Source organism: Euprymna scolopes, chromosome 37 (genome assembly GCF_053919585.1).
Source record: "Euprymna scolopes isolate OS-2025 chromosome 37, ASM5391958v1, whole genome shotgun sequence".
Taxonomy (NCBI): Eukaryota; Metazoa; Mollusca; class Cephalopoda; order Sepiida; family Sepiolidae; genus Euprymna; species Euprymna scolopes.
Window position 1 is genome coordinate 86,074,292 of NC_136518.1, and position 27,825 is coordinate 86,102,116.

Genomic DNA, 27,825 nt, shown 5'->3' on the forward strand with positions numbered 1-27,825 from the left:
AAAGGTTGAAATTAAGGCTGGTTAATCAAAAAGAGGGGATGACTTTCAAAAATATTGGCGAAAAAAACGACCCCTCCCTGTAGAAAAGTGCCCAGTTAACAGTGAAGGAATCAATGTTTTAAGCCAATTTTTCGATATTTGTCATCCGAAGGGTCGAGCTTCAAAACGATACAAATTTTGTGAAAATCTGTTGCCTCTGTAGAAAGTTTTAGGCACACATACAAACATACTTTTAAACAGACAGGTGAGATTTATATTATAGACTAGCGGGGGGGGGGGTTACTCGGCATGCTCGGGTGTTTGGAGGTGTGTGTGGTTTTGGGTAAATCAAAACTCCGGGGGGGGGGGGAGGTGTTAAAAGTTTTGGTAGGTATGAGGATCGAACCCGAACCCTTGAGGCAAAGTTGGAAATTAAAGTGTGAAAAAAAAAAACGTGCGACGTTAACCATTGGGCCACAGCGAAACACTAACGGAAATACGTTTGAATTTATTTAACTATTTAGAATTGGTAGGTGCACGTTTTAATGACTTAATGAGGTCAACTTTGACTGCGGGGTAGTATTTCATTTACTATGGGAACACTTTTTTTATTTTTATTTTCCCAAGATGTCGGGGGGGGGGACCAGCTCCTCATAAAACGGGGATTGTCCAAATAGAATACCAATTGTCTGATATAAGGAAAATATTTCCACATTGATCAAATCTGATTGCTTTCGGACATTTCCGGCGATCGCGACCGGAAAAATATCGCCAGAATTAGTGTTGCTTTCATTATACGAAAAAGCCTAATCCACAAATGGCGAGCGAAAAATGTTGAATATTTATCTTTTCAAAGTCGACCAAATTAAATAGACAGGTGACCTCCGTTGTTAACTCGTAGATAAAAATTTTTAAGAAGTTGTGAGTCGACCGACCGCTTCTCGGAAAAAAGCCTTTTACAGACATACACAAAAAGCGAACATACATACATACATACGTACATACACACATTTTTGCTTTTATATATATATATAGATTATTTTTCCTGCCAGTGGTCCTCGGACGTATCGAGCAAGGGTAGTGAAAGGTGAGGTTGGGGTTGAACTAACAATGTAACGATCGTGCATCTCTCTCTTTCATTCACTCTCTCCGTCTTTATTCGTCGACCCCTTTGCTTTTATTCTTTGTGTCATCAGAGGTCAACATATGTGTCAATGTCCGACATGGTATTTTCTTTGTTCTCTGCTAACCTGGAATTTGTGTGTATGCATGATCTCCAAGTTCTTTTATCCAACATATTTTGCCAAACTGAGGAATCTACACAGAAATTTGATTCGAATCCTTAAATTTATCTACATTAGTAGCATGTTCTTGTTCTGTCAGCCATGGCTGGGTAGAAGTCCTAAATAATTCTCGGTTGTATTTTGGGTTCTGTGATTAAATTTCTGTCTAAATTATTTCTTGTTGAATCTATAGGTTTCTGTCTATACTTGCAATAAATCAATACACGATGGTGGACGTGATGTGATCTTTACTCGAAGGCCATACTTAAGTATGAGGGAAGCTGTAAGTTTTTCTACGTATCAGTTTTTGATTCTATACATTTTAAATGGTGGAAATTCGGAATAACTTTTATTTCATTTTGTTTTTGGTTTCTTTTTTTTTTTGTTTTAAATTTGTGAGATTTGATTTTTTTCATAAAAGTGTTTCTTTATCTTTTTGAATTCATTACTTTTTAATTCCATCTTTCCCACATTTTTTCTTTCTTCTTTCTTTCATTCTCAGTTCCTTCATTTCTTTCTATACTTTCTTCCCTCTCTTTCAATCCTCTCTCTTTTTTACCTTCTATACTTCTCTTTCTTTCAATCCTTTTATTTTATTTAATTTTTTCTACCTCTCGTTCTTTCTTTCTTTACATTTTCTCTTTCTTCATTTCTTTCTTTTTTTGGTAGCAGCAGCCGCATAACACATATGCAAATGACCGAGCCAGGTGCAAAGTGATGTGACAGGAGAGGAAGACATATCTGTGTGTGAGGTCGCCAAGCTAATCAAGAACCTTGATTCCAGTAAAGCAACTGGCCCTGACGGCATTCCAATTATAGTGTTGAAAAAGCTTCAACCAGAACTAGCCCCCATACTTACAAAACTGTGCAGAAATCAGAGGCTCAGAGTATTAATGTTGGAGTCCCTCAGGGGTCCATCTTGGGCTCAACTCTCTTCCTGATCTACATAAATGATCTCCCAAAACACATACTTAAATCATTCATTGACATCTATGCTAATGACACAACCATCTATGGCATTATATCAAAGGCCGTAAATGACAAAGTTCTCTCTGATTCTATCTTGAGTGCGTGGTACAATGAGGGAAGAAATGGTTTGTTAATTTTAATGCATCTAAAACCAAGCTCCTATCTTTACATCATCAACGCTTTGATCCCCATCTTGCATCAATTGAAATGGATGGCTCTCATCTAGGGGAGGCTCCATGTTTTGATAAGCTTCTGGGATTGACCTTTACTCCTGACCTGAAATGGAACACGTACATCAAGTTTGTTGCCAAAGTCGGTGGAAAAATGATAGGATCCTTCTACCGCTCCAGGAGATATCTCACTGCTGATGCAATTCTCTATCTATATAAAAGCAAAGTACGTCCAAGGATGGAGTACTGCTGCCACATCTGGGCAGGAGCTGCTAAAAACAGCCTATCCTGCCTTGACAGAGTACAAAATAGACTTTGTGGCTTAGTGGGGGATTCCCTTTTGTCTTCCCTGCAATCTCTCTTCCACAGAAGAGACGTTGTGAGCCTTTGTTTTATCATTACTTCCATGGCAAGTGCTTGTCTGAGCTCCAATCTCTGGTCCACCCTCGCCAATCTTTCACAAAATCGCCAGTCTTTCACAAAAAACACCTGTCTAGCTGAAACCACCGTCAATAATTTTCCCCACTCTTTATCTGTACCTAAATCAAAACGTAGATTCCATGAACAAAGCTTTTCTCTTAGAAGTGCATGCCTGTGGAAGTCTCTTCCGTTTGCTTGTTTCCCAACCGACTACAACTTGGATGTCTTCAAGTCCAACACAAACAAATTCCTAACGAACCACCCCCTTAAGTAAGACAATTTATCAAATCTCCAATACTAATGATTACTACGATACTATTCCATTGATTACTGTTCTTGACATTGTTTTTAGTTGTTCTGGACTACTTCTTGCAACTGAACTCAAGCAACGCCAATTCAAGTGTGGTTAGGGATTGCGCAACCCTTGCCTCACAATTACACGTGCAGCTACCCTTACAGAGGGTATCCATTGTCTTTCGAGACTGAACAGATGCAATGATGATGGAAGAGTTCAAAGGACAAGATAGCTATGTGACCATTTCTATTGTACTAATGCCACTTAAGCCATTCACTAACAATTTGATGAATCTCTGTTCCTCCCCAAACTGTCCCCTCTTGGGGAACTCCTCCCCTTCTCCTCCTCTTACCTCTTATTCCAATTATGTCCTTATCATCTTAGATTCTTTAAAATAAATTTTTTTTTTTTTGTTTCGCTCCTGAAATAAACCATTTTTTTTTTTGTTGGGTTGAAGCATGTGGTGAGACAACAACAACTATGGATGGCAGTAATTGCTGAGAATGCAGTTAGGAGATTCCGAGTTCCTATCCCGTCGCGATTACCACCTGATGAAGGCCAGAGGAATAGTTGGCCGAAACGTCGTAAAACAACATTTAAGAAAGATGAGGATAATAGTCCGCAATAAATAAATTAATAAATAATACTCATCTCAATAATGAATTAGGTCGGAGGTTATATCGACCGAAATGTTGTGAAAATCACACTCAAGATGAGAACAGTAGTCCGATGAATAATAATACAAATTATTTATGTTCCTATATTTTTTTGGCCCTTGTTTTTAGACTTGTATATTTGTATTTCTTGGATCAGTAGTTTTTTGAGCTCATATTTTTAACCTTATGTTTTTTGTTTTTTCATGTTTTTTTATATTTCTTGATTTTAATTTGGTTTGTGTGGTTAAAAGTAAAGAACCTTACCTCATGCATCGTGTGGCTCGTGTTAGGAAAGAAAAAAAAAGAGAAAATAAAAATGGCCGCCCCCTGGTATTTATGGACTGAAAATCATGTGATGTGATGAGAGGGGGTATGCAAATGAGATGTGGTTGGGTCTCTCTATAAAAGAGCCGTTTTCTTTATTTTGGGCGTCAGCGTGGAAAGTGCAGAGAGAAGAGAACAGTTGGATTTGAGTTTGAGACTTTTGATCTGAGGTTGAGTTCAAATTTAACGTCAGTTTGCGTTTTCTTATTTCTTGGACCTGTTTGCTAATATCTTTTGGGCACACATATTTTTGATCCATGTTTTTAAATTTCTTTGGTGTCAATTTTTAATTGGTCTTATATTTCAATATTTCTTGGACATATGTACCTATATTTTTTGGGCTCATCTCTTTTTTATTTATATTTCTATAATACTTAGTCTTCTGTTTTTAATTAGTCTAATATTTCTGGGTTTCTCGGAGATACGTCGTGCCCATATTTTTGGGGCCAAATTCCCGTATTTCTTGCACTGTGTTACCATATTTCCTGGAGTTATCTCCCCATACATTTTTTCGTCAACTAAGTTGATTAAACCAAATATTCTTCTTTTATTTTTGTATACTCCTTCAACTGCATGCGGATAGTCGTCAGTTTACAATTGCACTCAGGGCACTTCCGATGGTGGTTGGGACGTGGTTTACACGCAGCGTCCACAAGTAAATATAAAAGTAGAAATTGTAAGTCCTTTTACTAATTTTGTTTCTCCTCCCCATTGTTTAAACAAAAATAAAATTATGAAAGGAGTTTTGTTTGACGGTTATGACAATGAAGTCTTGTAATAGAACACTGTAAACGTGAGTGAATGGAGTAAAAAAAAATGACTAAATTGTAAGAATTTCAATAATTTTTAGTTATAATATTTTAGTTATAATATTTTTAGTTATAATATGTTTATTTATAATATTTTTAGTTATAATATGCTTATTTATGTGTTTTAGAAAATGATAGGTGTTGTAAATTTCCAAAATTTACAAGATATACGGTGGAATGATAAAATTCCATTTCCGTTTGATGGAAATCGGTTTTCTTTTTTTTTTCTTTTTTTCTTTTTTTGTTGCAAGCCATTTGTGTACAAATCCCAAGAGCCTTCTATCATATTTGAAAGTGACACAATGTCTAACGAGCGAGATCAGAGATGTGCCGCTGTACAACTCATGCTTTCTACCGATCCAAGTTATGACAACAGGGCCATTGCCTGCACCCTCAATATGCCATGGATAACAGGGACGTGCTCAGGGTGATGAAAACAAGTTATAGTCTTGGATGTGGTCTTATAGTCTTGGTTGTGGTTTTAAGTGAGTGTCACATCATGCCACCTCACATTTTTGAAGTCGACTTGAAAGTCAATGCCAAAGTGTACCTGGACATGCTAAAGAGTGTGGTGATCCCCTGGTGTAATCAGGTGACAATTGGCAGACCCTTGGTGTGGCAGCAGGACTTGGTGTGGGCCCACAAGTCGAAAGAGACCCACGTTTGGCTTCAGAAGGAGTGCTACGGCTTTGTACCATTCTCTCACTGGCCCCCACCCATCCCCCGACCTGAATCCGCTGGACTACTTTGGTCACACATCGAGGACATCACTAAGATGACCTCCTACAACACCAAGGCCAACCTAATCGCTGCCATCTGCCGAGTCGGCATATGTGGAAAAGGCATGCTCCCAATTCTGGATCCATATCGAGGCAGTGATGTAGGTTGAAGGCGGAATTGATTTTTTGTCGTGTTGTTTTCTTTAGAGCGACACTTTTCTCGTTTCACCCTGAAAACTTCTTCATCAAGGGAAAAATCCAATGAAATGCACCTGAAGAAAGTCGGAGGTTATATCAGCTGAAACGCTGCGAGAATAGCATCCGAGATAAAACTAATAGTTCGGATCATCCAAATAATCATCATCTCCAAAATTTCCAAACATAATTCTCGTTATTAAATATTGACAACAACTTTTGAACTGTCAAACAAATCAGAAAAAATTCTCAGAATTGTGTGAAATACGAATCATTTATAATTCATAATCCGATTAGCGCTATCTCCTGCTTTGTATATTCACAACGTTTCAGTTTCTGTACTCTTTGGCCATCTTCAGATGTCTTGGCTATTTTTTTTCCCCTTTATTAAGCCATGGTCAGAAAACCGTTAGCAACAGACAAAGGCTACTAAGCTAATTAATTTAATGCATAAAACTTAGGAACATCATGACAGTTAGCAAATACAGAACTCCGAAAATGTGACAGTGATACATGTTCATTCACACAATTCTGAGGCAGGATGTTCAGGACTGCAGGACATAATGCGAAAAGAGATTGCCAATACATCTCTGAGGAAACACCAGTGTGTTTATGCAGAGGGTCTAATGTGAATGTATATCATCAGAGGTTTGGTCAGTTCAGCTGCAGCACAAGGCGATATTTAAGCATTGCAAGAACCACAAAATAATCTGTAGGCAACAGAAGCAACTGTTATATTCAGGTGAGTAGAGAGCAGATTTAATCCAAGCAGATCATATGCTCCAGAGGGAACAGGATTGCGGCAGGGAATATGTAGTGTATATCTGATGGCACAACGCTGTATATGCTCAAAAGAATTCCTTTCCATCTCCGGCAAACACTAGAAACACGTATTCCAAGTGGGGACAAATCATTGTCTTGTAAAACTTAGTCAGCAAATGCCACTCGTGAGGAATTTGGTAGCTCAGGATACGCAACACATAAAGCTCCTTCTTAAACCTATTGGATATATGAGACAAGTGATCATCAAACCTGAAATTGCTAGATATTATTACTCCCAGCTCATCTAAGACTGTAAATGACCAAGTTCTCTCTGATTCTCTCTCTTCTGATCTTGAGCACGTGGTACAATGGGGGAAGAGGTGGCTGGTTACTTTTAATGCATCTAAAACCAAGCTTCTATCTTTACATCATCAACGTTCTGATCCCCATCTGGCATCAATTGAAATGAATGGCTCTCGTCTTGGGGAGAGCCATTCATTTCAATTGATGCCAGATGGGGATCAGAACGTTGATGATGTAAAGATAGAAGCTTGGTTTTAGATGCATTAAAAGTAACCAGCCACCTCTTCCCCCATTGTACCACGTGCTCAAGATCAGAAGAGAGAGAATCAGAGAGAACTTGGTCATTTACAGTCTTAGATGTGCTACCATAAATGGTAGTGCCATCAGCATAAATGTCTACGAATGATGTAAGGATGTGATTTGGAAGATCATTAATATAGGAAGAGAGTTGGGCCCAGGATGGACCCCTGAGGAACTCAGCATTAATACTAAGAGCTTCTGATTTCTGCCCATCAACCACCACTCTTATCAGAGAGAAATGATTTAATTGAGAAGACATTTCCAGCTATACCATAGCTGGAGATCTTGTGAAGTAAACCTTTATGCCATACTCTATCAAAGGCCTTTGATATGTCAAGAGCAATTGCCCTAGAAAGGTAGCCTTCGTCGAGAGATTCGCTAATCCTATGAGATATAATTGTAAGCACATCTGCTGTAGATCTAGCAGAACGGAAATCATATTGTGTGTCACTAAGAAGGTTATTTTTGCTGAGATGGTTTATTATTTCTCTATTTAACACAGATTCCAGCAACTTACTCATGATGAACAGGAGACTTATTGGCCTGTACTGTGAGGGAGATGAGCGATCACCTGAATTCTTAAATACTGGGCATACTGATGAGATTTTCTAGGGTGACGGGAAGCGATTCTCCTTAAGACAACGTTTAAACAGTTTTGTAAGGATGAGCACAAGTTCTGGTTGAAGTCTTTGGAGTACTATAATTGGAATACTGTCAGGGCCGGTTGCTTTACTGGAATCAAGGTTTTTGATTAGCTTGGCAACATCACATACAGATATTTGTATGTCACATAGCATGTTTTCTGATACAGGAGTGAAGGGAGAGAAGAAATTTAGGATTAGATGCAAGTTCTTGATCTTTATCCTCGAGTGGCCTCTGAGCCTTAATAAGTGGTGACTCCTTTGTAAAAAAAATTTTAAAAAATCACTCTAGGTATAAAAGCTTGTTCCAATTCTAGTACTTAGTACTAACACCATTGTTTGTGAATCCATTGCTTTGTTTCCTAACAAATTATACAAGCAGAAAAAACATTTACAACAAACACTCGTCTAGCTACCTCCACTGTCCTCAATTTCCCCCTACTCTATCTAAAGCTAAATATAAATCGCATGAACAAAGTTTCTTTTTTAGAAATGCCTGCCTGTGGAACTTTATACATTAGAACTGCTTTTCAGCTGACTACAACATGATTGTTTTCAAGTCCAATGTAAACAAGTTCTTGTTGAGCTGTCCTCTTAAATAATCAATTTCTTCGCAATTTCCACCACTACCCATCATTACGGTGTTATCTCACTGACCTCCTGATACTAATTAACCTTATTCTTCAGTAGTTTTTGGCCCTTGATAAGTAGTGGCTTCTTTGTAAAAAAAAAAATGTTTCCTTTGCATGTGTAGTTTTTTGTTGTTTCTTCATTTTTGATTTTTATTTGTTTTTGAACCGCATTTTTGTTGCTCAAATTTTTTGCCGTCGCATAATTGCAAAATTGATTGAAAATTTCCAGCATGCCACGTTGTGTTATCTAAGACCGTTTCGTTGTTTAAATAATATTTGTGCTGGACTGGCAGGTACAACAGCACCCCGCTCTCACCTCCTCTAAAATCTTTAATCGTTTTAAAATATTAGAAGCCTTCAATAAATTTCCAGACTTTTTTCATTTGAACGCTTTTATTGATAGCATACGCGTGAAACTCTATTCTCCTTTGAAGTAATCTCCTTTGGCTGCAATACACTTGTTGTACCATTCCAACAACTTTTGGAAGACTCTATCGAAGTTTTTTGTGTGAGCGTTTCAATGACCATCGTCACAGCCTCTTTCATCTCCTCAATTGTCTCATAACGACAGTCTAAGGTTTTCCTTGAGCTTAGAGAATAACCAAAAGTCACAGGAAGCAAGGTCTTCAGTATATGGAGGGTGAGTAACTGTCTTGATGCCAATCTTGGTCAAATAGTCTGTGACAAGGATGGAGTTGTGGGCGGATCTCTACGCATCCTTTATTGCATATCGTTCTTCTAAAGTGTCCTCATATCTAGATTCCATTCTTTAAATTCACCAGCTGTGATGACAATCAGACTTTAGTAGGGTGTATTCCAATTCCTGATGCAACTGAAATCATAAAAATTGGTCAGTCATCTCATATAGAAATAATACAGAATTTTCAAGAGTCTACGACAATTTTAAATGCCTTTTAAAAAAAATCTGGAAACTAATTGAAGGCACTAGGTATTTTCCGATTACGATCGATTAACCATCACATTTTCAGATTTTTATAAAATTTCATAATATTTCAGATATTTTGAGATTAATTGGTTTTAGAAAAACTGAACACTAAATCATCAGCATCATCGGTTTAACATCCATGGCATGTGTTGGGTGGCTTCAAGAAATTGACTTCCTAAACTAACCTTTCTCTGGCCAGCTCTTTAATTTATCCATTTTTCTTGCAAATTCGCTTTTATCACAGTTTATTAAAAACTAACAAGAAAACCCAACGTTGCTCAGGAATTAATAAAGTACACCTTTTTCACTATGCTTATAACACCATTTTATTATTTTATTGTTTTTTTTTAAATTATTTTATTTATTTTATTGTTTATTTTATTATTTATTTTATTTTATTGTTTATTTTATTATTTAGTTTATTTTATTATTTTGTTTATTTTATTTTATTTGTTTATTTTATTTTATTGTTTTATTATTTTATTTATTTTATTGTATATTTTATTATTTTATTGTTTATTTTATTTATTTTATTATTTTGTTTATTTTATTATTTGATTGTTTATTTTATTTTTATTTTACTGTTTTTCATTATTTTATTTACTTTTTAAAATTATTTATTTTTTATTACTTTTTGATTTTTTACTACCAATTTGTCTCATGAGAAAATTCTTTGGAAAACTCTCTCAATTAGTGTCTTATACAAATAGACATACGAAGTTGTAAGCAGTTTCTGCCTCCGTAGCTTCCTTAGATAGAACATATAAAGATTTGGTATATTGAGGAACACAAGACCACTTCCATTGTTTTCCCTAGAGAATTTTATACATATTGAAGTTTTCAGAATGGATTTTACCCTCATATTTTATCTATTAATCTTTAAAACTGTTGTTGTATATGTTCAGCAAATGGTTGTAAAATGGTTGATTGCTTTTGTTTTCTATATATTTTCAAATATAATTGACTTAATTTCGTTAAATATTCTTTAAAAATCAAATATTTGTCACTGGGCGTCCATCATGCTTCTCTACTATACCATAAAGTGATCTGTAATTTAAAACTCCATTGTGTTTGTTAAGATAGTTTGGATTAGTTACAGAATAAAGTTGTTGAAAATTTTCCATTAATTCCAGTAGGGTTTCATGCAGATTTTAGATGAATTAAACTGTATTTTTGACTCTGAAAAAAAATTCTAATTTGCTTTGAAACATCAAAAAGTTGGAGTAAAAATTTTAATCATTGTCAGCCATGTTGGTGTTTGTTAAGATAGTCAACAGATTGATTTTTTTTAAATATGTCGTTTTAAGCAAAAAAAACAATACTTATGTAATTGTTATGTTGAAAATAGTAATATATTCAAAACATACCAAAAATTCATAGAGTAGAAAGTTATTTATAGTTAAAAGTAATTTTTACAGAAAATTGGGTAAAATTGCATTTTTCTTGGACTCTGAAGAGGGAACATACCTCGGAATGGATATTTTAGATTACTTGTTCATGGCGTGTAATATTTGTGATAGACTTTTTTTTTTTTTTTACTAAAAACAATATCAGTTGTTCTACCTGGTGAATTTTCATAATTTTTGAAGGTATTACTATTTTCGACATAACAATTAACTATTGTTTTTGCTTAAAGCGGCTTATTTTTAAAAAATCGATCCGTCGACTCTATCTTATTAAGCACCATTATGTTTAAATTGATGATTTTTATTACAAAATTTAACAAATTATAATTTAAACACTTCAAAAAGTGAAGTACAATTTTATTTTTTGGGAACTAAATATATGTTTTAGTACAAGAAATCAGTTTTATCCGAAATCTGTACAAAAGCCAGTTAAAATGGTCCCTATTCTACAATTGAACCCATGTTCTTATGAAAATGATTTTCTATTAAAATATGATAAAATTTGGGCAGAAATGCTTTTCATAGTTTCACTCGGTCTTTTCAGCTTTGGTATGACCCACAAATGTTATTTTATGCCTGGGATTATTTTCTGAAAGCCTCAGACACAATGAGCTCCGACCTATTCAGGTATGTGAATTTAACTTCTTTTTTTTTTTTTTACATAGATGTCACCACTTAACAAGGCCGATATGCCACTCAAGGATAGGGGTTAAAGTGTAGAGTAGTCAAAAGGACAATATAGTAATCGATAGTAATGGAAGTTCGGTAAATTTATTAACTTAAGTGTAACGGCCTATCAGAAACTTGTTCACGTTGGACTTGAAGACAACCATATTATAGAAAGCTGGAAAGCAGGAAACGGAAGACAATTCCACAGGCGTGCAGTTCTAAGTTCTTACACATCCTTTGCTCTTTCTGCTTTCATAAAGTTGGTTCTCTTTCTCATTCCATTCTCTATCTCTACAAATCTACTATCAGATTTTGTATGGAGTTGATTGCTGTCATATTTGGGATGGAGAATCTTTGTCCCATTTAAGAATTCTTGATAAATTTCAAAAGCATATCTGAAATTTGGTTGGCCTCCATCGTTTATTTTTCTCTGCATCTTCTCTCTCACAGACAAATCCTCTCCAACTACTCCGGCGCTGATGATGTCACTCTTGTTAATGACTGCACACACAAACTTCAAGTTTTTGTTAATGTGTTAGTAAAGAATGCAAAGGAGATAGGATTAGAAATAAACCAAGAGAAAACAAAATGTATGTCTACAGTTAAGTCACAGTTTTTTTTTTAGTTTTTTTTTTTTATTCTAATGGTGGACAAATCCTCTCCAACTACTCCTGCGCTAATGATGTCACTCTTGTTAATGAAATAAACCAAGAGAAAACAGAATGTATGTCTACAGTTAAGTCACAGTTTAACCTAAACATGATTATTTGCAGTAAACTCATCAAACAGGTCATTCAATTCATTTATTTAGGCATAAACTGACTTTCTCCAGTGATCATGAGACGACATTGAAACACAGAATCAGGCTGGGTTGAGCGAATTTCCAAAAACACAGCAGCATTCTAAAATCAAAAAGAGTGCCAATGACTAGCAGTGTCAGAAATCACCAGTAAAAATTTGCGGTAAACACTGAAATATTTAGACTTATTGTCTTTCGAAGCTTATAACTTATTGAAAAATGTAATTCAAACCCTAATTTTTTTTATAATTAAAGTAGCAAAAGACCAAAATTTAAAAAAATAACAGACTTAATAGCAAATTATGCAATATTTGTTTTTTTAAATCATTTTTCCTTAAAAAAAAATTTTACTTCCTTCAATTATAAAAACTATATATATATTCCAAAAAATCAATTGCCTATAAAAACTAGTATTCGATGAGTAGTTCAATTGTTCATTGTAAAGAATTTATCCATATTTATACTTATATTCCATATCCTTTTTAAATAAAATACTTTTTTAAACAAGGATTAAAAACAAACGCGAACTCATTTTTTTTTTTTTAACTGTTCAAATAAAGAGAGACAAGTCTGATTTTATTCGCCTTTATATTCCGGTGCCTGAAAAGGGACATAATTTATATGTCTTTTTAATGCGTGTTGTAAACCAAATTTAGTATTTCGGTCCTCCATACTTACAAACCGAACACATTCACTTATAAGTTTTTATTGTTAAACATAAAAACCAGTTGACCGATTTTTTAATTTTTTTTTTATTCTCTTAATGAAATACATGAGTTTTGATTGATATATTTTAATACTTCTTTATCGACTGAATTTTTTTTTTATAGCTAAAAAAAGAAAACGTATTTACTTGACATTCTAAGCATAACATAAGCTTCCACTTAAAAAAAAATCAACATGGTTTTTTAAAAAAGGTTTTACACTTTGGACTTTACAAGTAAATTTCCAAAAACTATTCTTTTTTTTTGTTTTAAATTAGAATATTTTATTTATTTATTGATCTTTTATCTTCAATTTGTGGTATATAATACTTTGGTACATAAATTAATTATTAAAATTTTAATAGACATTTCAAAATGGGGGGGGGGTGAATTTAAACAAAAAAACGTTTGTCCAAAATATTATATTTGGTTATTGGAAAGAGCATAAAATTTCACATTGACCCTGAAAATATCGTAAAAATTGAACCAATAGAAAAATTTTGATAGATTTTTAAAGTTTAAAAATTGAAAAATATTTAACTCGTAAAATTCGATTGATTTCATTACGTAAAAAAAATGGCTGCATGAAGGCGCACCGGCATTTTGTAAACACTGTTTTTTTAAAAATAAAAAATAATATTTCTATTATTTTTGAAACAACTTCAATATTTTATTTTGGAAGTATATCCCATAAAGAAAATAAACAACCCACTTTAAAAAGAGAAATTACGAGTTTTTTGTATTTTATTCGCAGTGAGGGGTGTCAAAAATTCCCTCAAAATTCGGATACACCTAGCCAATGACTATTGAAGTAAAAGTTTATCTAATTTATGTCTTTTCACTAGTTTTATATGGCCTTGATTGTATCACATGTCCCAAACAACTAACCAATTGCATTGAGGTGTTTCAAAATCATGTAATGCATTTCATTATGGGACATCGCTTGATCGAAAAAAACAAGCAAATATCCATCCTCCGTCAAACTACTTCCCTACCCCCTCTATTTGATAAAATCAAAAGTAAAACCCTTAAACTTTTTGACAATGTCACACGATCAACCACTGGTCTGCCAAAGTTATGTTTTGAGGGTATGTTAGAAGGTAAAAGAGGCAGAGGAAAGCAGAGGAGAAGGTAGAGAGAAAATGTTTTTGATTGGACATCTTCCAACAGTTGAGCATCCATCAACGAACTTGCCCTGGATCAGAAGGAATGGTGAAAAAAAAAACCTGTGAAAAGTTAATATTTGCTACTAGCAGACATATAGCTTTTTTATATATTAGACTAGTGAAGATGGGGGCGCCCAGCTTTGCTAGGGCATACAAACGCTTAAGTATGATATTTTAATTTGTCCAGATTTCGTATATATTATCATAGTCATGATTTCAAAAGTATAAAAAAGTATTTGGGTGCCATCAGCTAGAATCCAAACCGAAAGCAAAACTGTAACATTAAAAGCTGGTGACGTTACCACTGTACCAATGTGACACGCATATGAATTGATTGAAAATTGAAAATAAAAGATGAATGTACAAAATGTATAACGATTTTTTCAATTTTGACCAATTTTTGACAATTTTAAAACTATTTTAATCGGCTAAAAACCCATAAAAGAACAATTTGTCAAAAATCCAATCATTTGAGGCCCCTAGTGCCGCTCTCCTACTTTTAGTTTCAGAGAAGATAGAGTTTGAAAATATGGAGACATACAGACAGACATATAGTCTTTTATATATTAGATTTTAGATTTTATGTTCCAAGTGGTATATACTTTTTAAGACCTTTCTCAAACAGGTGGTTGTCATAGCACGTTTTCCTTGACCTTCCCCTGTGAACTGACCCTGCTATCTCAACTGTTCTATATCTACTAACCCATGAATTTATCCATTTTTTTAAATGTTGCTATGTCATCAAAGTCTCCTCTTCTGTACGCATTTCTCTGTACTGTTTGTACTGTGAGGTTCATCAGATCTAAGCTTGTCTTTAAGACTCAGATTTTCATATCATTTCTCTCATGCAATACATGTCCTCAACCGTTATTGGCCGAGTCACTTCCATACATCATCAAACTGCATAAATATGCTTGATATGTTCTTCCCTTGGTCGACTGTGGTAACATCAACCAAAAATTATTACAAATCTCTCTCGCTCACAGAAAATATACTTTTTCTGAATTTAATCGAAAACATCTAAATAACAATCAAGTAAAAAGAAGCCATTCTACCAAACCAAGAATTCATCCATTTTTTTCAAAGTCTCCTATTCTGTACACATTTTCCTGTACTCATCAGATCTAAGCCTTTCTTTAAAATTTACATTTTTCATATCATTTCTCTTTACGAAACATATTCCCGCAACCCTTACTGACCACGTTTCATATCGATATATCATCATGCCGCATAAAAATGCCTGATAGGCTCTTCCCTTCATCAGCTGTGGTAATTCCATCCAATCCATTGTCTCAATTTCACTCATTTAAGCCATTACAAACCCCCCTTGCTCCCAGAAAATATGCTTCACTCCGAATTTAGTCGAAAAAATTTACGAAATAATAATTTTTTAAAAATTGTTTTTTTTTACAGATATGACCTGGTTGATGTCACACGCAATTGCCTGGAGATTTTGATCTACAAATATTACAAAACCATAATTAATGCCTATAAACAAAAGAATCCTGTTCTTCTTCAGTAAGTAATTTTCTGGATTCAACTTAATGTTGGATTGTTCAATGAAGTTTAATGTTATTGTTCTAATGGGAATGACAAAACTTTTATGGCGCTTAAGTCACAATCAAAATATTTTTTTTCCATTCTTCCAAATATGCTTTCCAGGCATTACCTCTTCCTATTTTAGATAAAAAATCATGTGTTCCTCAATCTCTAATATAAAATTAGAATACCAAGAAAATTTTATAACAAAGATAGAATAATACACAATTTAACCAAGGAATGCTCTAGTCTGTTTTGCTTAGGTGTTTAGTGTTAAAAATAATTTCTGTAAATAAAAACATATAAATTTGATGATTTATATTGTAAATAAATCGAACCATTCTTCATTGTTATAATTATTCAAATTGTAAATAATTTGATGATTTGACAATTTTTTTTATTTTGAGTATTTTATGTAGACACAACATTTGAAAATTCAAATATTTCAGATTTGCATTAATTAAGTTTTAATGTGTATACAAATTTAAAAAATTAGTTCAGATTTACATGAAATTTCATCCTTAATCATGTGAGATAAATTAAACAAGATTTCTTGAATTCCGATTCCTTCTTAAGACCCCTTAAGTTTAAGCTTTAAATTTTAGACATTTTCTAGAATCAAGATCATGTAATGGATTTTGATCCAGATTTTAAATAAGGATTCGAGACATAAAGATTCAGAATAATTATATCCTAATTTTAATCTTTGTAAAGCAGACATAAAAATAGTGAAAAACTGTTCTGTTTAGAGAATTCATTTTTACCCAACCTGACAAAACTTTTATGGCGCTTAAGTCACAATCAAAATATTTTTGTCCATTCTTCCAAATATGCTTTCCAGGCATTACCTCTTCCTTTGGGAGGGCAGTGTAGTATATGTTCGTTGGTTCTATATACTAAAAAAATAATAATCAGAGGGGTGCATATCTTTTGCTAGTCGGGCAAAATTTAGCAAATTTCCCAATATTAATTATGTCAAATTTTCTTAAGAATAGAATTAATATTGGAAAACTTTAAACATAAATTCAATTTAACAGCATTTTAAATTTATTTACTTTGATTTCTTTTAAGTTTTGTTTTGTTTTTTCTTTGTTCTTGTGTTAAAAAGCATCTCTATTTGTTTTTTCTTTCAAAAATTTCTTTATGTAAGGAGATAAAAAATGTGGCCCCTATCCTGTATAAAGAAAATATACCTCAAACTGGTGCAATCAGATCAGATTGCCTGAAGATATCGGTTTCCTGACTTAAAATGCAGCAAACATTAATGTTTACATTTTTTTCCTTTGTCTTTGCAAAACTCAATCATGTTGTGTAAAGGCAAAAACCAAGCAACAATTTTCCTGACGGGTTAGGGTTAGGGTTTTCGAGGAGGATTGGTTATTTGTATTGCTTGGATTCATTGGACTACCGTTCTCATCTTGAATGTAATTTTCACACAAGAACCCGTGAAGTAGTTGTTAGAGTACTTGCAAAAATCAATTATAAAAAGTGATATTCTTCTGAAGGTTGAAGGTTCAATCCTCAGTGTGGGCGATCGAAAAATACAATTGCAAATTTCTTAGGACCTCTATCCAGTCATGGCTGACGGAACAAGAGCACGTTACACCTGTGAAATAAATAATTGGTTCCATTCGAAATTCCGCCCAAATTCCTGAGTTCAACAGAAACATTTCCAAGTTCAACAAGATACACCTGAAGAAGGTCAGAGGTTACATCGACAGAAATAGTGTGAAAATTACACTCAAGATGAGAACAGTAGTTCGATGAATACAATACGGACATTTTTCCTATATTTTGATCGGACTATTGTTCCCATCTTGAGTTTTATTTGTGCAACGTTTCAGTCAGTGTAGCTTTCGACCTTTGTCAGGCATGTTGGTCGTTATCTTTCTTTCTAAGATAACGGGTGAACATGCCTGACAAACGTCGAAGGCTACACGGACTAAAATGTTGCACAAATAACACTCAAGAATAGTCCGGTCAATACAAGTGATATAATCAGCCCTCATCTAAAAAAATCAGAACTGTAATAATTTTTCTCTTTAGAACAACCAAACCAAACATGAATAAATGCTTGAATATATAAAGAACTTGAAGCATAACAACTATTACTAAAAAATTACTGGAATAAACATTAAATAAGCTGAAAATGGTTGATATGCCGTAAAACAAAACAACCAAAAACCCTAATTCATTAAAAAAAAAAAAAAATCAAGATGATACAAAGGAGATAACTCACTGGGATAAAAAATGTTTTGTAAAAATCAGTTTTATCATTTTTTTTTTTTTTTTATATAATTATGACATTTTTAAGGGCTCTTTGAGAATTCGTCATTAGTCTGAGGGAGATAACTCCACTTTACTAAATGAGTCGTTCATTTTTTTTTCATATGAGAATTCAGGACGTTAAAGCCAATGCAACTTCAAAGAATTACAAGAAAATCAAGCTGCGACTGCTTTTTTTATTTTTATTTTTTTTATTTTTTTAAAATGAAAACTATACAAAAGAAAAGGAATCTTTTATTAAAGAAAACTGGAACACAATACTTTTTTTTATTAAAACATAAGATGTTATGGTTTTGTCTAAAAAAAAAAAATCATCTTTGTTTTTCTTACGGTTCCTTGAATTTATGTTGGTTTTAGCGTCTTAAATTCTCTGAAAATATAAACAAATCTCTTCGTAAAATGGAGTTGCTTTTCTCAGCAGAATGATGAATTTTTAAAGTCTAATATTTTTTATCAAAAAAAAAAGAAAGATTCTGTAATATTTTTTGATTATTGTAATTTTCAGGACAGCAAGTAAAGCCTTAAATGAAATGCTAATGGATCTGGACATGTTGTTGGCTTCTGATAAGCACTTTTTGTTGGGAAATTGGTTAGAAGCAGCCAAGAGTCTTGGATACACAGACCACGAAAAGAAACTCTATGAGTACAACGCCCGTAACCAAATTACATTGTGGGGACCAAATGGAGAAGTAAGTACATTAATTGACCCCCTCATACCACCTCAAATATGAGCACATTAATTTACCCCCCCCACTTCAGATGTAAGTACTATATAATTGAATTAATAACAAAATACTGTACAGTATATAATATACATGTATATAATCAAATAATATTATAAATAACACCGTAAGGCGGGGCAAATACTGTAACCAGCGGCTGAAAAAACATCATATTCCACATTGTAACCTGAAAAAAAAAACATATCCTAGGGCCACTTTATCCCGGGATTCTACTATATATATATATATATATATATATATATATATATATATATATATATGATATTAGTCAATTTTTAAATTAGATAATTGTCTGTCACACTCTAAACTTTTCAACCTGACATTTATTGATTTTGTTTTATTTTTTTTTCAGATTGCTGATTATGCAAGCAAACAATGGGCTGGACTTGTTAAACAGTAAGGACTTTTGTTTTATTAAACTTGAAAATGAATTTTTTTGCACACAATTAATGATTAATAAATAATAACAAAATAATAATAAAATGTCTAAAATAAAATTAAAATATAAAATAAAATATAAAAATAACTATAACAAAATAAAAAATAATAAAATATAAAATAAAATTAAACGTCTAAAATAAAATTAAAATGTATAAAACAAAGTATAAAAATAACAAAATAAAAAAATAATGAAAAAAAAAAACAAATAAATATCAAATAATAATTTCAACAAACATGTGGTTTCTCTACGATCACGATTATTTGAATAATTAAAAAAAATTGATCGGAAAATTTTTGTGGATATGAAGTTAAAAAACCCTGAAAAAACAAGTAACGAATCGATTTTAAGTCATTTGGAAAAAGAATGAATTTTGTTATCATTTGAAAGTCATTTTTAGAATATGATGTAAGACACTCTATCAAAACCCCCAATACTAATAATTACTACAATACTATCTCATTGATTACTGTAGATGCAATAACCCTTATCCCTGAGTGGCCTTCGGGCCTTGATAAGTGGTGACCCCCAGGTAAAAAAAAAAAAAATGATGTACGAGGAGGCAAATGAGAGTTTTTCTAATTTCACCGAAACACAAACTTATGTAAATTTCACAAAAATTTTGATAAATTTTGTGAAAAAAAAACAAAAACAAAAACAAAAACAAAAAAATGGAAATTTTATAAATTGTAAAAAATTGCCATTTTCTTTTCGCAAGTAATGTTGGTTTGGCTATATTGAGAAAAATGACTCTGGGATAAGAAACTGCAGAGATCTTGAGGTGGAAGGCTTGAGGGAAGTTGGACGACCTTAGAAAATTTAGATGCAAATCATTAATGAGGATGTTAGACGATGGAATTTGAATGCAATCAGTTTTTAAGACTGCTAAGCTTAGAGACAGGTATTCAGAAAATGTCAAAATTTTGACTAACGGAAATAAGATGATAAAATGAAAGAGGATTTTTTGAATTATCTTACGTTTCTAAATTTTTGAGATGAAGACATATTATTTGGAAAATTCAGATTATTGTTCTCATCTAGTGTGTTATTTTTACAATGTTTTGGTCAGTGTAACCACCGACCTTCTTCAGGTGTATCTTGTTGAATTCCAGAATGTTTCTGTCAAACTTGAGAATTGGGAGGGAATTTCGAATCGAACCCTTTATTTACTTCATGGTAGTGTCCTCTCATTTTGTCAGGCATGTCTAGATAGAGGTCCTAAGTAATTTGCAATTGTATTTTTCAGTCGCCCACACTGAGAATTGAACTTTCAACCTTCAGGAGAACATCACTTTTACAAATTAATTTTTCCAAATACTCTAACCACTGCGCCAAGGGTACTTGAATTTTCTTAATAACCATAAATCACAATTTTTGGTGGATTTAGGAGAAAAAAGATTATAGATTATTATTTCTGCTTTTCAGTTGAATACAACATGGTAACCTTCAAATCAAATCTAACGAAACTACCACCTTACATTCTGTTGTGGGGACATACACACCCTTATAATCACTAAGATGGACTCATCCATTAGCCATATAAGCAGCAAGTATAGATCGCTCAATGAGAGCTATCTGGATGTCGTACAGAGACGACTCCCCACGGACTTACTAATCTTCCTGTATCACTAACCCTGTTCTGGATATAAATGTTCTTCGTATTCTCACCAGTCGTGTTTTCCTACTTTCACCTTCCCGACTCCACTACGCATTCATTAACCCTTATCCTCGAGTGGCCTTCAGGCATTGATAACCCTAACCCTAACACCCAAGCAGAAAAAAAAACCTGGTGGCCAAGTAAGCGCATGGTTGACTGAAGTTTAATTTTTACTGGATTGCAGAAATTGTGGCAAATTTTATTGACAATTCCATGGTTTTTATTTTAGACATATTCCTTTAGCGGTTAGGAATTTTGTCATTGATTGTGAATCTTATATAATAGAAAGTGGAACTTGGATTTACTTTTTGCAGTTTCGTAATTGTCACTTATTTTAATCTTTACTCCTCATATTCCATGAGTGATGTTTCTGACAAAGGGGGAAGAATTACTGTTTTTTTGGTCAGAATTTATTCCATCTAACATTGGCAAGTTTTTAATCTTAAAGTACTATTTTTTTTTTCGCTCATTACATCAAGTGGCTTCATGCTTTATCTGAAGCGATTTCCATTAAAAAAAACAAAACTAATCTTAACCTTTGACGAATTTTGATCAAATTCAATCAATAAAATTTTAAATATTTGCATAAAATTTCGAGTTTTACCCATTTGTAAAAGTTCAAGTGTAATGTGAACAAACATCTTGCTACTCATCTCCCTTCATAATGCCCCCACAAATTATGTCCTTGATAGTAGCCCCCTACTTCAAAGTGTCATTGTGCTTTGTTTGGGGTGAAAACTGAATTAAAAAAGGAAAACTTTCATCATTATATTCATTGATTTCATTGATATTGATTTCACAGTTTGCAAAATTATATTTTTTTACATAGGTTGCAAATTTATATATTTTATTTTTACACAGAGTGCAAATTCATATTTTTTATATGAATTGCAAATTCATATTTTTTATGAACAGATAACCAAACTTTTTTGTTTTTTTTTCATTATCACAATTAAATAATCTTAATTTCATAAAGCCTATATGATTTCCATGTAACATATATCATTTGGTGATAATTTCTAAATCTTTTCTTTTTGTTTTCAGTTATTACGGTGCAAGATGGTCGTTATTCACTGACATGCTACAGGATGCCCTGCGTGATGTGAGTTTTAGTTTTATAACTTTGTTTTTTTTTTTAAAATTTTTTTATTTTTAGAGTTTTTCAGAGTTAGGCACAAGGTTGATTTTTAATTTGTGGAGAAAATCTAAATATCCCAAAGCGTTCACTTTGGAATCAGACAAAAAATAAAAAATTTTTCAGTCTAGAAAGATTTTGTTTCAATGGCTGAGGAGAGAAAGGATTAACTATAGTATCAGAACAGATGTTTCTTTTTCCCAGTTGCCAAAGAAACCAAGAGGGGTGGGGATGACGTGGGCAGTGGAAGGATAAAGGGATGGAATCGAGAGAGTAAAAAGGTTTTAAAAGAAACATGTTATACACTCTTGTGTTAATGAAGTTTTTAGATGAGGATTGGTAATTTGTATTATTCGGACTATTGTTCTCATTTTATACATTATTTTCACAATGTAACCTCTGACCTTCTGCAAGTATATTTTTGTTGAACTCTGGAACTTTTCTCTCGAACTAAGGAATCTGCACAGAATTTTAAAACAGAACCCTTTATTTAATCAACAGGAGTAGTATGTTCTTGTTCTGTCAGCCAGGTTACAAATCTTAATCAATTCAAAGTTGTATTCTTAGTGTTGTTCACACTGAGAATTGAACCTTCAACCTTCAGAAGAGTGTCGCTTAGAACTGAATTTTACCAAGTACTTTATTTCGTCTGTGCGGAAAGTTCTAGTATGAATTTTGAGATCCTTAAACGTATTCTTTTTTTTCTTTTCGATGTACACTCTGACTACTTATCACTACAATACAAACAGTTACATATACATATGTATATATTGTAAAAATAACACTCAAAATAAAAACAGCAGTCCGAATAATCCAAATAGTACAATCTTTAACTTTTTATTTTGTTGTCCATGCTCCCAGGCAATGCCCGTTGACCATGTTCGTTTTTAATAAATTTAATTAATATTACAAAAATATATTTTAAGAAAAGAAAACTTTTAAAAAAATTTCAAATCGATATTTTTCAAAGACAATTCTTCATATTTTTCTTTCCAGAATGTTCCATTCAATCAAAGCAAATTTAATGAAAGAGTTTTCAATGAAGTTGAACAACCTTTTACCTTTGACCGATCTCTTTTTTCGACTCGACCCAGAGGTAAGTGGCTACACTAATGAGTCGCAAGGTAAAGGGAGATAATTACAGTTTAGAGTTACCTCCCTTGTTACTTATATAAATCCTATTTTTATTCTAATCGATATTTTAGTTCTCTCTCACTGCAAGAACTGTGACACTAGAGTCAGAAAGTGGGATTGAGAAGTTAGCGCCCCCTAAAGAGGGGCACTCTGACCTGCAAAAAGTGCCTGGGCAACCTCGTCGGAATTCCCCGGTAAGGGCGCCTCAGGTGATTAGCAATAAACTCAAAGAGAGAAGGCACAACCTGGGAGGGTGGACCTCCCAAAACTGCACAGAATATATTAGTGATGGGATGATTCCAATATTTTCCCGATTCCGATACAATTACTGATTCCATACTAAATTCTCAATGCCGATACAATTACCAATTCTGATTCCTTATAAATCTTTAAATATTAAACTATAAAAGTGCTATTTTGTCCCGATTACTGTAAAAACACATCTTAAATGTTCCTATATTTTCTCAAACATAAAAACACCCTTATGAGGGGATGGTATAGAGACTTTTACTGGAAGTTTAAATCGATAAATATTTATTATTTTATTATTACTACAAGCAGTGGGAGGTGTTTCTTAAACCAAAATCAAATAAAAAAGATAATTTAAAGAATTGATATTGGCATTGGAAAATAGACTAAAATTTTTTCAATACCGATTCTGTTACCCCAAAAAGCTCCAATTTTTCCGATTCCGATTAATCGTCCGAAGACTAATACATAAATACATACACTAGCAGGTATACTTGGTGTTGCCAGAGAATGAATACTCCTTCTCCTCGCCTTGAACCTCATTCAATCATCATTTTCATTCTTATTTTCTCATTTGTATGATTTCAATTGTCAAGTTATAAATAAAGAAAACAGTCTTTGTTGTTTGTGCATGTCTGGCATAAAAATAGAATCCATGTTATCGTAAAACTTCCTTCTTTGGTCTGTCACACTTCAAATTGAAATAGAATTTTATTTGTTTGATTCACAAATTGAATGGATGCATTTTTTTTTTTTTTTTTACTTGGGAATCACCACTTATCAAGGCTCGAAGGCCACTTGAGGATTATGATTAATGAATGCAACGTAGTAGTGTAGTAATCGTTAATGGTATAAATTGGGTAGAATTTGATTATTTATTTAAGAACTTGTTTACATTAGATTTGAAGGCTACCATGTTGTATTCACCTGGGGAGCAGGGCAGCGGAAACATGTTCCACAGGCAGGCAGTTCTGGGAAAGAAGCTTTGTTCATGGAATCTGCGTTTAGATTCAGGCACAGATAGAGAGTGGAGAAAATCGTTTATAGTGGTTGTAGCTAGTAGAATGTTTTTGTGAAAGTTTGGCAAGGGATGGGCCATAGATTGGAGTTCAGTTAAACACTTGTCATTTTTTTTTTTTTTTTTTTTTTTTTTACACAGTGGTCACCACTTATCAAGGCCCGGAAGCCACTCAGAGATAAGGGTTATTGCAAGTACATTACGTTAGTGTGGAGATTTGATGAAGTGTTTACTTAAGGGGGCGGTTCATTAGGAATTTGTTAACGTTGGACTTGAAGACATCCAAGTTGTAGTCAGGTGGGAAGCAGGCAGACGGAACAGAGTTCCACAGGCGTGCAGTTCTAAGAAAGAAGCTTTGTTCATGGAATCCACGTTTTGATTTAGGCACAGATATAGAGTGGGGGAAATTTTTCACAGTGGATTCAGCTAGACGGGTGTTTTTTGTGAAAGATTGGCGAGGGGGGACCAGAGATTGGAGTTCAGACGAGTACGTGCCATGGAAATAACGATAAAACAAAGATAGGCTCACAACGTCTCTTCTGTGGGAGAGAGGTTGCAGGGTAGAGAAAAGGGCATCCCCCACTAAGCCACAAAGTCTATTTTGTACTCTGTCAAGGCAGGATAGCAGCTATTGTGTGTGTGTGTGTGTGTGTGTGTGTGTGTCGGGTCACGAATAGGCTCCTATATGGTTGACTATTTAAAAAAAAAAAGATTGCATATAATGATAGAAGATGTATCAAGGATCAGGAATGGGTATGTTTGATCTGTCAGAACTGTGGTTCATAAAAATTCTGGGGTCTGCATTCACGCCTGGCCCTCAAAGTATGGAAATAAAAAATGAAAAAAAAAACGTTTACAAGGGTTTTTTATATAGATGTACATAAGAATACTTTGATAAGTATGTTTCAACTTAAATAGGGATGGTATAATAAAATTCTGGGGTCTGCGTTCGCACCTGTACTCCATTGAAATATGGCACAAACTTTAACAAAGACTTTTCATATCTATTTGCGCAAGTATACTTTGATAATTATGTTTCAGTTTGGAGAAATATGGTATAATAAAATTATTGGGTGTTCGTTCACGCCTGACCTCCATAGAATGTAAATATGTCACAAAGTTTAACAAGGTTTTTTAAAAGGGGTGAGGGTCCTCAATAACACCTTAACTTTAATCTTAATTCACGTTAGCTTTTACTTATTTCCGTACAGTTAAACACTTGTCATGAAAAGAAAATCTGTTTTTGTTAAGATAATAATTCGAACTTTTCTCATGTTCTGCTAATTTATTTTTCTATTTATTTCAGGTGATTCAAAATTGCTGGCAGTAGAAATGTATATGAAATACCGTCCATTGTCATAACTGATGGATACAGGAAAACATGCCAAAAAATAAAACCAATCAATAATCCGTTCCAATTAAAAACCAAAAAAAACGTTTACTTCTGTCATACAACAGATGCCTTTGAAGGCTTCATATTTCCCAATTTTGTTAAAACATCTATAAAACATCTATAAAACATCTAATACTTAATTTTAATTTTTTTCATCTTTAATTCAAACCTCTTCTCAAAAGTTTAATGGTCCAAAAATTGATTTCAAATTTCAAATTCTTGTGAATTAATAAACAAGTTGAATAAAATGAGAAGGATATCATAAATAATTTTTCTTCTATTAAAACATGGGGACTGCTACACTGTAATAGCAAAATTCAAAAGTCTGAGGAGTAGTTACTCTATTTCACGCATAGAAAGGAAATCGGCTTTCCCCATTATTTTGTAATTTGGTGCAATTACATCATAATAACAAAATTAAAAATTTTTAAAATTGAATTTCAAGCCAAATCAATGGTCTCTACTTAATTGTTAAGTTACAATAATGAATATATCCAAAAATTATGAAAAACAATAGGGTGGATAAAATTATTAAAGAAAACATTTTATTGACGAAAATTAATGAAAATGCTTGGCTAAAAAGACACTTTAGAGTTCCAAGGGGAGGTAAATAGCATGAAACTATTGCCAATTTTTTTAATAAATTGTGCATTAACAATCATAAATATGAATTACTTCCCTTATTATTTATGTCATATGCTCCTCCCGATGAAATATTGCAGTGGTTTTTATGATAAATAATGCTGTAATATCTATGTACTTCTGGCATGCCAATTCAGCAGATATGATTGCTTTTAGTCGAAATTGACACACAAAGTCAGTAGATACCATTGTTTTATCTTTTAAAATCGACTTTTTTTGTTTTCCAAATTTCACTATTATAGTTGCAACTATAATAGTGAAATCAATGTAAAGGCTTAGGCAAAGCTAATAAGATGACGAAAACCTAGTTTAAAGGCTTCAAAATCACATACAAATTAAAATCTAATAAAATAGTCGTCTATTTTAATCTGTTATTGTAATATAAAAAAAAAATTATTTTTTCCAAATCTGTTCATTTCATGACAGTTCAAAAGTTGGAAGCCTTTAAACTGTTGATTAGGATTTTGTTATGTTTCTGATTTTTTGAGATCAAGGTTTTATTATTTAAATTATTCAAACTAGTTCTCATTCAGGATGTTTATCTCACAGTATTTTAGCCGATGTAACCTCTGACATTCTTCAGATATGTTTTTTCGAATTTTGGAATCGTTATATTAAGTTTTGAACCTTTTATTACACGAGAATGCTTTGCCATGACTTTGTAATTGTATTCTTAATATCACCTGTATTGAGGATTGAACCTTCAACCTCCAGAACTGATTATTACTTAACACTTTGATCTGACTGTCACAATGAGAGCTAGCTACCCCATGGATTTACTAAAAAGAAATCTTGTTTTAAATTCCGTACAGATTCCTGAGTTCGACAGGACGCACCTGAAGGTCGGTGGTTACATCAGACGAAATGTTATGAAAATAACACTTAAGATGACAGAAGAAGTTTGAATTATGCAAATAGTAATAAAAATTTTTTTAACATTTATTGAACACAAGAATCATGAAATAAAAGCAATTTATTCTTCTTATTGCTATTGATGTTTCTTTTATTTTGTTTTTAATAATCTTGTATCTTCCCGCACTGGGGGACAAGAAATATTGTCTACCCCTCACATGGATCAGAGTCGAAAATGTTCTCGTGGGATTTTTCATAGTAGGTTTGTTGAGATAAAGTCAAGGAGGCGAATAAAATGTCACCTATGCACTCAATGTAATCACACCTATGGAACATGCTTTCTGGTTACGTGCTGTTTATTTAACGAACGGATGTATTTTGTCGAGTGTGTCTGTATGTATCCAAGTGTGGATATGTGTATGGCAACAGTATGCAAATGACCGAGCCGTGTTCGAGTGATGTCATGACTAGGGTAAAAAAAAATTATAAAAAGAAGAACGTGTGTGTATGTGTTGACCGATGATCACATTAGAGACGCGTGGGTAATGCCACAGCAGAGACGAGAAGTCATGTGTTGCAAAAGGGAAAGAA

General features: G+C 33.2%; 1 protein-coding gene across 5 annotated transcripts in view; it reads left to right on the top strand.

The window, feature by feature from the left end:
- The window catches only part of LOC145261277 (alpha-N-acetylglucosaminidase-like), a 120,721-nt gene extending 93,354 nt beyond the window's left edge, over nt 1-27,367 (top strand). For 2 of the 5 annotated variants that reach the window (XM_080119754.1, XM_080119753.1), the window contains 8 exons: nt 1,456-1,545; nt 11,354-11,436; nt 15,561-15,665; nt 18,478-18,661; nt 19,068-19,111; nt 21,856-21,913; nt 22,943-23,042; nt 25,654-27,367. In XM_080119754.1, coding sequence (XP_079975880.1) covers nt 1,456-1,545; nt 11,354-11,436; nt 15,561-15,665; nt 18,478-18,661; nt 19,068-19,111; nt 21,856-21,913; nt 22,943-23,042; nt 25,654-25,709 — 720 coding nt within the window. In that variant the 3' untranslated portion in view covers nt 25,710-27,367. Of the gene's footprint in view, nt 1-1,455; nt 1,546-4,679; nt 4,773-11,353; nt 11,437-15,560; nt 15,666-18,477; nt 18,662-19,067; nt 19,112-21,855; nt 21,914-22,942; nt 23,043-25,653 lie in introns of all 5 variants that reach the window. The other 3 variants (XM_080119756.1, XM_080119755.1, XM_080119752.1) reach the window with 2 other exon arrangements.
- Nucleotides 27,368-27,825: the final 458 nt, after the last annotated feature.